Source organism: Megascapheus bottae, chromosome 9 (assembly GCF_031878675.1).
Source record: "Megascapheus bottae isolate mThoBot1 chromosome 9, mThoBot2.hap1, whole genome shotgun sequence".
NCBI classification, from domain to species: domain Eukaryota; kingdom Metazoa; phylum Chordata; class Mammalia; order Rodentia; family Geomyidae; genus Megascapheus; species Megascapheus bottae.
This window is the reverse complement of record NC_143517.1, coordinates 69,076,074-69,088,173: the sequence shown is the minus strand read 5'-3', so window position 1 is coordinate 69,088,173 and position 12,100 is coordinate 69,076,074. Positions and strand designations below refer to the sequence as shown.

The window sequence follows — 12,100 nt, the reverse complement described above, 5'->3', positions numbered from 1 at the left end:
CATTCTAGGCAAGCACACTCTACTGCGAGGCCAAACTCCCAGCAATACATTCCTTTTCGTAAGAGAGCAATTCTAAATCTTCCCCAACATTCTTTTTGTGTATATATGTGCTGGTCCTGGGGCCTGGGCACTGTCCCTGTGTTTCTTTTGCTCATGGCTGTCGCTCTACTTGAGGCACAATGCCACTTGAACTTTTTCTCAGTATTTATTGGAAAGAGTCTCACAGACTTTCCTGCCCAGGCTAACTTCAAGCCACAATCTTTAGAACTGAGCCTCCTTAGTAGCTAAGATTACAGGCATGAGCCACCAGCACCAGCTTTTCCCCAACATTCTTAATACTTTCATTTGTTATAGTTCTGGAGCTTAAACTCAGGGCCTGAGCTTCATTCATGACTTTTTGGTGGTTAATTAGTCTCATGGCCTTTCCTGCCCAAACTGGCTTTGAACTGCAATCTTCAGACCTCAGCCTCCTGAGTAGCTAGGATTATAGACATGAGTCACTGGTGCCGTCATTCTTAGTTCTTTTCTTACAAGTATGAATGATCTCAGATAATATGTTAAAGCTGAAGATTTATATTGATATAGGGAAATAGTTTATTCCATGTGAATTCTCTGGTGTTGAGTAAGCCTTGAGCTCCGACTGAAAGCTTTGCCACAGTCATTACATTTGTAAGGTTTCTCTCCAGTATGAATCCTCTGATGTATAATGAGATGTGAACGCCACCTGAAGATTTTCTCACAGTCATCACATTGGTGCAGTTTCTTTACATTGTTGACTTTTTTACGGCTCACAAAGGTGGAACCTTCTAGAGTATTCCCAAACTCATAGAACCACTGGGCTCTAGTGTGGATTCTTTGGTGTTCAATGAGGTACGAGCTTCGGCTAAATGCCTTTCCACACTCACTACACTGATAGGGCTTTACTCCTGCATGAACTATCTGGTGTTGGAAAAGGGTTGAGTTTTGACTGAAAGCTTTCCCACATTCACTACATTTGTAAGGTCTTTCCCCAGTGTGAACCCTCTGGTGGATAGTGAGTTGTGTGCTCATACTGAAAGCTTTTCCACATTGGAGGCATTGATATGGCTTCTCTCCTTTATGTATCCTCTGATGGTAAATGAGGCTAGAGCTCTGGCTGAAAGCTTTTCCACAGTCGCTGCACACATAAGGTTTCTCTCCAGTGTGAATTCGCTGATGTTGAATAAGGTGTGAGCCCTGGACAAAGCCTTTCCCACACTCATCACATTTAAATGGTTTTTCTCCAGTGTGAGTTCTCTGATGACGAATCAGCCTTGAGCTACAACCGAAAGCTTTTGTGCACTTGTTGCATTTATAAGGTTTTTCTCCAGTGTGAACCAGTTGATGCTGACTCAGGCGAGAGATCCACCTGAAAGCTTTCCCACACTCCTCACACTTGAATGGCTTCTCCACAGCATGACTTCTCTGATGTGCAAGAAAGTTTGAACTTTCTGAAGCTCTTGTTATTTGAGTTTTCTCCCCAGTATGCATTCTCTGATGCTGGTTCAGAGTTGAGCTCTGGCTAAAGGCTTTGCCACACTCTTGGCATGGGTAGGGTCTCTCTCCAGTGTGAATTCTCTGGTGTCGGACCAGCTGTGACTGCTGGCTGAAGGCTTTCCCACAGACTGCACAACTGTAGGGCCTCTCTCCGGTATGGATTCTCTGATGATGGATGAGGCTTGAGCTTTGCCCAAAGGCTTTCCCACATTCTTCACACCTATAGGGTTTCTCCCCAGTATGAATTCTTTGATGCTGAATAAGTTTTGAGCTTAGGCGGAAGGCTTTTCCACACTCAGCACATTTAAATGGTTTCTCTCCAGTGTGGATTCTCTGATGCTGAATGAGCTGTGAGCACAGCCTGAAAACTTTCCCACAATCCTCACACTCATAGGGCTTCTCCCCATTGCAGTTTCTTATAAGTTTACTTTGCAGGCAGTCAGATAATTTCTTGTAGCATTCCTGACATCTGTTACATTTCTCCTGCATGTCCAGTTCTCGGTATGCTGCCAGGTCTGAAGTAGGTCTGAAACATCTTCCACACACTTCACATCTCTGTGGTGTCCCTTCCTCACTATCTCTTTGATGTTCATCAAGCTGATAACTCAAGACACTGGTCCCCAGCTCCTGGAGTTCCTGAGAAGCATCTTTTGTGGGAGTCTTTGAAGTCACACTCTCCTTATATAAACAGTGCTTCTGGGAGAGGCAACGCTTCACTCTCAGCCTATGGCTGCACGGATGACCTCCTAACCAGACCTCAGAACTGGAAGTGTCTCCACAGTTAAGATGGTGTGGTTTAAGAATGGTCATATCTTCACAGGGGTGCTCATGGTCAGTCCTAATGGTAGAGTCTGAAATAAAGTAAAAATGGTTCTTATGTCTTGAGCTTAGAGAAAGGGCAAAGATTACAAGTATCGGGTTAGTACTTCCAGGGTTTAACTGAGCACTGTGACATTGCCCAAATAGAAATGTGCTACAGAGAAGTTCTGGGGGGGGGGGAGGGAGCGGCTGGGAATGTGGCTCAGTGGTACAGTGCTTGCCTAGCAGGCATGAAGCCCTGGGTTCAAATCCTCAGCACAACATAAACAGAATAAGCCAGAAATAGCATGATGACTCAAGTGGTAGAGTGCTAGCCTTGAGCAAAAGAAGCTCAGGGACAGTGCCTAAGCCCTGAGTTCAAGCCCTTGGACTGGCAAAAAAAGAAAAAAAAAAAGCACATAAGCTTTGCATTCCTCATAAATTGCAATGTTTCATAAAAAAGGAAAAGCTCTCTCCCTTTGGTCATGTCTGCTTGCCCAAATATCTACTATGCTCTGTTAACTGAGCAGGGTGTATTAAAGAAACAAACTTATTTAGGGAAATGACTTCTTTCATCATAAAAGTTTTTTCCCCCCTCAAAGCTACACTCTGCCACTTGAGCCATAGCACGACTTGCAGCTTTTTTTCTGTGTATGTGGTACACAGGAATTGAATCCAGGGCTCTATGCATGTTAGGCAAGCACTCTACCAGTAGGCCACATTCTCGCCATATCATAACACTTTTTTTTTTTCTTTGTGGGTCATGGGGCTTCAAATCAGCCTGGGTGCTCTCTCTGAGCACTTCAGCTCAAGGCTACCACCCCACCTTTGAGGCAAGCCCCACTTCTCCTTTTCTAGAAGTTAATTGGAAATAAGACTCTCAGGTCCTTTTGTGGCCAGGCTGGCTTTGAACCTTGGTCCTTAGATCTCAGCCTCCTAAGAAGTTAGGATTACAAGGTGTGAGCCGCCACGCCTGGCTCATAAAACATTTATTATTATTATTTATTTATTTATTTTTTTGCCAGTCCTGGGCTAAAACTCAGGGCCTGAGTACTGTCCTTGGACTTTCTCAAGACAATAGCTCTACCACTTCCAGCTTTTTTTCAATGTATGTGGTACTGAGGAATCGAACCTAGGCCTTCAAGCATACTAGGCAAGTACTCTACCACTTAGCCAAACTCCCTGCCTTCATAAAATATTTTTAAGGGAGAAACTCATCTTGGGGATGGAGATCTGTCTTGGTGGAGCATGTAACAGAATCCATCCTTGCTTGAAAGGATGTCCAAACATGACCCAAGTTTAATGAACAGGCCAACCTCAAATTTTCTGAACCAAATTAAAAAAACAATGTAACAACAGAAAATTACAAAATGTACTAGGTATCAGTTCAAGACAAAGCACTGTCCACTGTGGCTGCCCATAGTGGCTCACTCTTGTAATCCTAGCTACTCAGGAGGTTCAGATCTGAGGATCGTGATTCAAAGTCAGCCAGGGCATGAAAGTCAGCCGGGGTATGAAAGTCCATGAAGGTCCGGGAGACTCTTATCTCCAATTAACCACCACTGTGGCTCAAGGGGTGGGGTGGTAGCCTTGTGCAAAAAAGTTTAGGGACAGCGCCCAGGCCAAGTTCCAGTCCCATGACCAAAACCAAACCAAAACAAAAAAGATAAGAGCACTTAGGCACCTGTGATTCATACCAATAATCCTAGCTATAGAAGAGGATGAGATCTGATGACTAAGGTTCAAAGCCAGCCTGAGAGAAAAGTTCATGAGTCTCTAACCACCAAAAAGCTGGAAATGGGATTGTGGCTCATGTGGTAAGGCTCTAGTCTTGAACTAAAAAGCTTAGGGACAGTACCCAGGGCCTGAGTTAAGGCACAGTACTATCACACAAGTATACAGACACACACACACAAAGGGGGGAAAGTGGAGTTAAATTTAAGCCAGATCTTTTTACCATAAATATCCATGATACTCAACTTTTACTGCACCTGTTATCAGATACACCCACATTCATGACTCATGTTTATACTGTGTACTCTTTATCTTTCCTTTATTTTGCTTTACTAATAAATTTTGGTCTCAAAAATCTAAAATCTAAGTGCCACATACATAGAAAAAAGCCGGAAGTGGTGCTGAGGCTCAAGTGGTAGAGCTCTAGCCTTGAGAAAGTCCAAGGACAGTGCTCAGGCCCTGAGCTCAAGCCCAGGACTGGAAAAAACAAAACAAAACAAAAACAAACAAACAAAAAAAACCCATTATGTCTATAGAGTCATAAATTTTTATGTCTACGTAGTTGCGTTTATATTTCCAATACCATGTCCATAGCATTGTTGGCCATAGGCCTTGAACTCTGGGTCCTGGTGCTGTGCATGAGCTCTTCAGCTCAAGACTCGTACTCTATCCACCCCTTGAGCCACAGTCCCACTTACAGGTTTCTGGTGGTAAACTGGAGGTAATAGTCTCACAGACTTTCATGCCCACACTGGCTCTGAACCACAATCTTCAGATCTCAGCTCCTTGAGTAGCTAGGATTGCGGGCATGAGCCACCAGTGCCCAACTCACTTTTTTTTTTTTTTCTAGTCCTGGGGCTTGAACTCAGGACCTGGGCACTGTCCTTGGACACTTTCTGCTCAAGGCTAGCACTCTGCCACTTGCGCCACAGCGCCACTTCTGGCTTTTTCTGTGTATCTGGCATCGAGGAAGTGAACCCAGGGCTTCATGCTAGGTAAGTACTCTACTATTAGGCTACACTCCTGGGCCCAAATTCTTTTTTGTAACAAAATTTTACTACACAAGGGCTACATAGAGCCCACCTTTCCTTTCCTTTTTTTTTTTTTGCCAGTTCTGGGGCTTGAAGTCAGGGCCTAAGCACTGCCCTTGGGCTTTCTCAAACCTAGCCCTCTGCCATTTGAGCCATAGCACCACGTCCAGTTTTTTCTATATATGTGGTACCAAGGAATCGAACCTGGGTCTTGATACATCTAGGCAAATACTCTACTACTAGGCCAAACTCCCCACCCTTTTTCTTCTTTTGTTTTGGGCTGATTCTGGGACTTGAACTTAGGAGCTGGGTGGTGTTCTTGAGTTTTTGTGTCTAAGGCTAATACTTTACCATATGAGCCACAGCTTTACTTTTGACTTTTCTGGTGTTTAAATGGAGATGTGTCTACTGGACTTTCTTGCCCAGGTTGGCTTTGAATCACAGTATTCAGATGTAAGCCTCCTAGAAAAGCTAGCATTATAAGCATGAATCAGATGCACCTGCCCCCACCTCCTTTCTGAGACCTCCTACCTGAAGTATCACCTGTCATGGATCCAGTAACTCTACTATGTTATGGCAGCTGCACCTTGGGAACCAACATGAGGGGCCTAAGGAATCCAGGACCCAGGCACTGGGAGAGAAATACAGGAAAGGGAATTGCCCTAAGGAGAATGTTTACCTGAGAAAAAGCAGTTGAGAGCCAACTTTCACTTGGATATACAAATTTGTGCCTTTGCTCAGCAAGAATATTAGTAAATCTAGAAATTGAACACAATATGCTACTATTTCAAAACAAACTGTTTTACTGAATGTGTTTGGTGTCCTGGCTTTTTTTCTGTTTCTTTGTAGCATCAGTTGTGCTCATCAGTCTGTATTCATTTCCAACTGTAGCTAAGCACGACCACTGATTTAGCCCAGGTTCATATCACTTTGAGACCCACCCTACTATGGCTCCTCCTTACCTAAAGCATCTTTGCAACAGAACCTGAGCCATACCTGTCTGAGAAGTCCATGATGTTTCTGTTCTTTCTGTTCTCTGTAAATCAAGGACCCATGGCTCCTGCCCCTTCTCCAGTCGGGAAATCAGCTCAGGTTTGAAGACCAGGAATCCTGCTGAGACGGCAGCAGAGAAAGAGATGCTAGAGCATGGCTAGGGTTCTGCCTCTCCTGGTTTCCAGGCATGAAGGGATACAGGCAGAGCCTCTGCAGAGGGATGAAGATCACAACACGTGGTATCCCCTCTGTTCAGATCCATCCAGCTCCTGAGGCTGGACAGCTACGTGCACCCTGACTCCCACAACTTCAAGGAGATCCTGTTACAAGAGTCTGCAAAGAACAGGATGCCTCTACTAAGACAGAAGGGGAGACCCAAGCCCAAACCAGCCTCACACTCAACAGAGCCAATACTGCTTTACAGCTGAGAGGGCAGAGATGTTCCAAGAAACAGAAGTGGTTGAAAAACAAGACAAGCTGGGCATGGTGGTTCACACCTGTAATCCTAGCTACTCGGGAGGCTGAGATCTGAGGATCTAGGTTCAAAGCCAGCCAGGGCACTACAAAGCTGTGAGACTCCAATTAACCTCTAGGAAATGGGAAGTGGGGCTTAGTTCAAGGGTAGGGAGGTAGCCTTGAGCTGAAGAGCTCAGGGACAGGGCCCAGGCCGAGTTCAAGCCCCATAACTCCCTCCAACCAAAACAAACAAGACAATAATCCAGGCATGACGGTTCATGCCTGTATTCCTAACTACTCAGGAGGCTGAGATCTGAGGATCATGGTTCAAAGACAGCTGGGCACTGAAGTCCTGGATACTCTTATCTTCAATTAATCACTAGAAAACCAGAAGTGGACTGTGGCTCAAGGGGTAGGGCGATAGCCTTCAGCTGAAGAGTTCAGGGACAGCATCTAGGCCCAGAATTTAACTCCCACGACTGAACAACAACAACAACAACAACAACAAAAGACAGTAAGTTAATCATAAAAAAAAAAAGCTATAAGGCCAAGTTCTCACACACGACCTCCTAGCCTCAAGTACCTTTGCAAAATATGCCCTGGCAGCATGTAGATCCATGGACCATCTGACCCATGCTACAGAATGGCTCCAAACCCCCTTTACTGCCTGTCAGTGAAAGGTCAGCCAATCCCGGATCAGCAAAGCACTGGAGTGCGATGCTTCCCTCAGGCTTCCTGACATGTGGGAGGCAGGCAGAAACCCTTCCATGCAAGGAAGGCAATTCCCATAAGAAAACATCCTTTTGAAGCATAGACAGAACAGAAAAACACACTGGGACTAGGCACTGAAAAGACTGGGGATGTGGCTTAGTGATAGAGTGCTTGTCTAGCATGCCTAAAGCCCTGGGTTCAGTTCTTCAGGATCACATAAACAGAAAAAGCTAGACATGGTGCTGTGGCTTAAGTGGTAGAGTACTAGCATTGAGCAAAAGAAGTTCAGAGACAGTGCCCAGGCCCTAAGTTCAAGCTCCAGGACAAGCAAAAAAAAAAAAAAAAAATGTGCCCAACCCAATGAAGCTCAGAACAAATGAACTACCAAAAGGCCGTTTAGAAGTGATTAGCTACTTGGGCCAGGAGTTTGGCCTAGTAGTAGAGTGCCCGCCTTTCTTTTTGCCAGTCCTGGGGTTTGAACTCAGCGCTTAGGCACTGTCCTTGGACACGTTTTGCTCAACGCCAGTGCTCTGCCACTTGAGCTACAATGCTACTCCTGGCTTTTTCTGTGTATGTGGGTGGTTCTGAGGAATAGAACCCAGGACTTTGTGCATGCTAAGTGAGCACTGTATCACTAGGCTATGCTCCGGGCCCTCAATATTTTCTTCTCTTCCTTTTTTTTTTTTTTTTTTTGTTTTCTTTTCTTTTTGGATGGTTGTGGAGCTTGAGCTCAGTGTCTGGATGCTGTCTGAGTTTTTTCACATAAAGGTAATGTTCTACCATTTTGAGCCACAGTGCCACTCTGGTTTTCTGGTGATGAGGGCTTTTTTGCCTGAGTTGGCTTCCAATCACAATCCATTCTCCTCAGATCTCAGCCTCCTGTGGAGCTAGGATTACAAGCCATGAGCCACTAGCACTTGCCTTGTGGTTTGCTGTTATTTTATTTTATTTTGTGTGTGTGTGGGGGTAGTTTTTGTTGTTGTTTATTTTGCCACTCCTAGGGCTTTAACTCAGGGCCTGTACACTGTCCTTTCTCAAGGCTAGCATTCTACCATTTGAGTCAAGCAGAACTTCTAGCTTTTTCTGTGTATGTGGTATCAAGGGATCCAACCCAGGGCTTTGTGCATGCTAGGCAAGCACTCTACCAGTAGGCCCCGCTCCCGGCCCCTTCATGCATGCTAGGCAAGCACTCTACCACTAGGCCTCGCTCCCGGCCCCTTCATGCATGCTAGGCAAGCACTTTACCATTAGGCCTTTGTACATGCTAGACAAGCACTCTACCAGTAGGCCTCGCTCCTGGCCCCTTCATGCATGCTGGCAAGCACTCTACTACTAGGCCTGGCTTCTGGCCCCTTTATGCATGCTAGGCAAGCACTCTACCACTAGGCCTTGCTCCCGGCCCCTTCATGCATGCTAGGCAAGCACTCTACCACCAGGCCTCGCTCCCGGCCCCTTCATGCATGCTAGGCAAGCACTCTACCACTAAGCCTCGCTCCCGGCACCTTCATGCATGCTAGGTAAGCACTCTACCACTAAGCCTCGCTCCCGGCACCTTCATGTATGCTAGGCAAGCACTCTACCAGTAGGCCTCGCTCCTGGCCCCTTCATGCATGCTGGCAAGCACTCTACTACTAGGCCTGGCTTCTGGCCCCTTTATGCATGCTAGGCAAGCACTCTACCACTAGGCCTTGCTCCCGGCCCCTTCATGCATGCTAGGCAAGCACTCTACCACTAGGCCTTGCTCCCGGCCCCTTCATGCATGCTAGGCAAGCACTCTACCACTAAGCCTCGCTCCCAGCACCTTCATGCATGCTAGGCAAGCACTCTACAACTAGGCCACGCTCCTGGCCCCTTCATGCATGCTTGCAAACACTCTACCACTAGGCCTCCCTCCTGGCCCTACTATTCTATTTTTATACATGCAAACAATCGACATCAACCACATTCCTCTTTCCCATAAACTAGTCACTTAAGGAAAACAGGTAATTTTCTAGTTTCCAGAAGTCCACTTACCCAGTGGTTGTCATATAGGAGGCCTGACACACAGGTTCAAGAACCAGTTAGCCCACAAAGGTCTGAGCCCCAGCTTCCACATTCCTTGCTTCTGAGGGAAGCCTGGCAGGTTGAGTGCTGAATGATGACACAGTGAAGGGGTCACAAAGGGAAGCCTTACCTAGTCCAGCCACACTGCTGTGGTTCTCCAGCATTACTTCCCTGTAGAGGGCCCTCTGGCCAGAGTCCAGACACTGCCACTCCTCCTGAGAGAAGTGCACAGCCACATCACCAAATGTCACAGTCTCCTGAAAGGATATAAACCGGCATACCATGGATCTCTGGATTCCAGTCTCCATGGTACTGCATCATGTCTAGGTCAGGCAGGTGCTTCACAGGACTGGACACATGTCACCTGGAGTCTTTCAATCTAAACTAAGAAATAACCCTTTAAGACAGGAGAAACTGGGGCCAGAAGTTTGGCCTAGTGGTAGAGTGCTTGCCTAGCATACATGAAGACCTGGGTTTGAGCCTCAGGAAGGGGGGGCGGGAATTCAAACCACAGAGACTTTACCATCTTACTGCCCCTCAAGAGCCACAGGTCAGGCTTGCTGCCTTGTGGATGAGAGCAAATTGGCCCACTTAAACTTGGAAGGGGCCACAGTGAGGCCTAAAGCTGAGTCTGAGCCCAGTCTCAGTACAGATTCCCAAGGAGGAGGTGGAGGTTTCATAAGACAAGTGAGGGAATGGAGACAGCCAGACTTCCTACCATGAGGCTTGATGGGTGGGCATCCACTCGTCCTGATTCAGATACCTGCTGGAAATCACAAAAAGATTCAAAGGTCAAGGTGTTAGTAGCTCCCCTAAGTTCTAGGATAGTCAAGGTGGGTATTGTGTCCCTGCTCATTTACCTCCAACCTCAGATATTACACAGCAGGGATAAGGCGCTGGGCTGCAGAAGCCCTGGTACTTGAGTGTCTGTCTCCTGAAGCTTCATCTTTCTGGATCTGAGAAGGTGTGATATGTGAATCCCTTCACAAATACAATAATGTCTGCCACATGTCATGAGCTAAGCAATGGAGAGACAACAGTGAATGCATGAGGACCCTGTATCCATAAGGTATCTAATGGAGGGAAATGATAATCCCAGAAATCCATAATTATGACAATGCTTGTTATTCTCCCCACCTCAGATCTTCAGCCCCTCCCAGTACATTTCCCAGGGCAGCTACATTAGCGGACTCCCCCAACTGAGCACTCCCACACTCCACCCACCTAATTTCCTGCCACTAGCCTCCATCTCTTGGGCAAGATGGCCTCCACTAATAAACCTTACAATTCACCTGTCCTACCTCCACGTGATCGATCCTGTGGGATGGTTGTCTTACAGTGCTGAAAGTACAGGAAACTATGACATCATTCAATGGCAAAAACTCTGATTAAGTCTAGGCCAAAGTGATGGTGGTAGGGAAAGCACCTCAGGAAGCATGGAGAACATGTCCAATGGACCTGAGGTAGACTGAAATGGGATTGAGTTATCCAGAGTGTAGCTCACAGGCAGTAAAACTAGTAGGGAGTGACTAGAGGTTACAGTGGACAGGAGCCAAAAGAAAGGATGGCGGGAAAATGGTTATCAGACACAAGAACCTTCCCTCCAGGATAGGTCACTAGGACGGCGTCAGCCTCAGATAACCGCAGAGCCCGGTGCTGGGGTGGCTCTCACCTGTAATCCTAACAGCTCAGCAGGCTGAGGTCTGAAGAGTGCGGTTCGAAGCCTGTGAGACTTTTTATCGCTCATCAACCACCAAAGACCCGGAAGCGCGCTATCCATGAGCACACAAGCTCAGGCGCAGTGCTCAGGCCCGTGACTGACGAAAGAACGGGCCAGGAACGCTCCCACCAGGCCCGCCCCTTGCCGCTGTCCACAATTCCAGGCCCGGGCCAACAGCCAGCGAGGGCGTCTCCCGCGCGGGAATGAGGCTCCCGGGGCCTGGAAGGAAGGCCACGCCGGGTCTCGCCTCACTCCAGAGGACACCGGGACCGGGGGGCGGCCCGGGAAGGGCCGCGCGGCTCCGCCCCTAGACCGTGGACAGCCGGGCGGCCCCTCAGCCCGCAGCCGCCTCCGCCACGCCGCAGCTGGCCGCGCCCGCCACGCCGGCTCACCTTCGCTGGGCTGGCCTAGGGTCGCAGACGCGCACGGCCGCTGCGAGCGACCGCGGCACTGCACCCCGCCCCGAGCCCGGTTTCCGCGGACTTCCGGCCGCTGGAGTGGGCCAGACCGCGGTAGCGTTCCGGTGGCTCACAGCCCCGCCTCCAGGGCCCAGGGGGCGGGGCCCTGTCAGGGGCTCAGGCACTGGCGCGCGCTTGAGCGAGGCGGGCGGGGCCTGCGCGGGGCGGGGCCTGCGCGGGGCGGGGCCTGCGCGGGGCGGGGCCTGCGCGGGGCGGGGCCTGCGCGGGGCGGGGCCTGCGCGGGGCGGGGCCTGCGCGGGGCGGGGCCTGCGCGGGGCGGGGCCTGCGCGGGGCGGGGCCTGCGCGGGGCGGGGCCTGCGCACGGGCCACACACTGATGCGGGGACGCGGGGATCATCCTGACACAGCCAGGCCGAGGGCTACAGGGCGCTGGGGGCCAGCCTGAGGTCCGCTGCAGCTGCCGAAGTCCAGCCGTGCGGGGACCCTGCGGAGGAAACGCCCTCAGACCCTCCGCGTCCTCGGCGCCAGTTCTACACGTAGCCTGCTGCACGCCGCCGGTCCGTGGGCCCCCGCCGGCTGCGGACTGTCTGGTGACTCATTGGAGCCCTCCTTCATTGGTGCTCAGATTGGTGACTGGTGCCCATGGAATCCCTTTCTCTGCCATATTTCTTTCCTAATAAA

General features: G+C 49.0%; 1 protein-coding gene across 6 annotated transcripts; it reads right to left on the bottom strand.

The window, feature by feature from the left end:
- Znf7 (zinc finger protein 7) lies at positions 1–11,247 on the bottom strand. 6 transcript variants are annotated; one of them, XM_090339595.1, is made up of 6 exons: positions 10,954–11,247; positions 10,583–10,749; positions 10,000–10,299; positions 9,412–9,538; positions 6,075–6,191; positions 1–2,366 (listed from the first exon to the last, which is right to left on the bottom strand). In XM_090339595.1, exons 3-6 carry the CDS (start codon positions 10,135–10,137, stop codon positions 595–597), a joined length of 2,154 nt encoding a protein of 717 aa, XP_090195721.1. In that variant the 5' UTR covers positions 10,138–10,299; positions 10,583–10,749; positions 10,954–11,247; the 3' UTR covers positions 1–594. The 6 variants fall into 6 exon arrangements, with proteins under 6 accessions (XP_090195721.1, XP_090195723.1, XP_090195722.1 ...); XM_090339597.1 differs by having other exon boundaries at positions 6,075–6,188; XM_090339596.1 differs by lacking the exon at positions 10,583–10,749.
- Between the last annotated feature and the right edge of the window lie 853 nt (positions 11,248–12,100).

What these genes read in the sequence shown, in the direction of transcription:
- Znf7 (XM_090339595.1), bottom strand. Translation starts at nt 10,137, where the DNA reads ATGAGCAGGGACACAATACCCACCTTGACTATCCTAGAACTTAGGGGA. An exon ending in CCCACCCATCAAGCCTCATG is followed by an intron (nt 9,539 to 9,999) that starts GTAGGAAGTCTG and finishes ATATCCTTTCAG; the next exon opens with GAGACTGTGACATTTGGTGA. An exon ending in ATCATGGACTTCTCAGACAG is followed by an intron (nt 2,367 to 6,074) that starts GTATGGCTCAGG and finishes ACTTTATTTCAG; the next exon opens with ACTCTACCATTAGGACTGAC.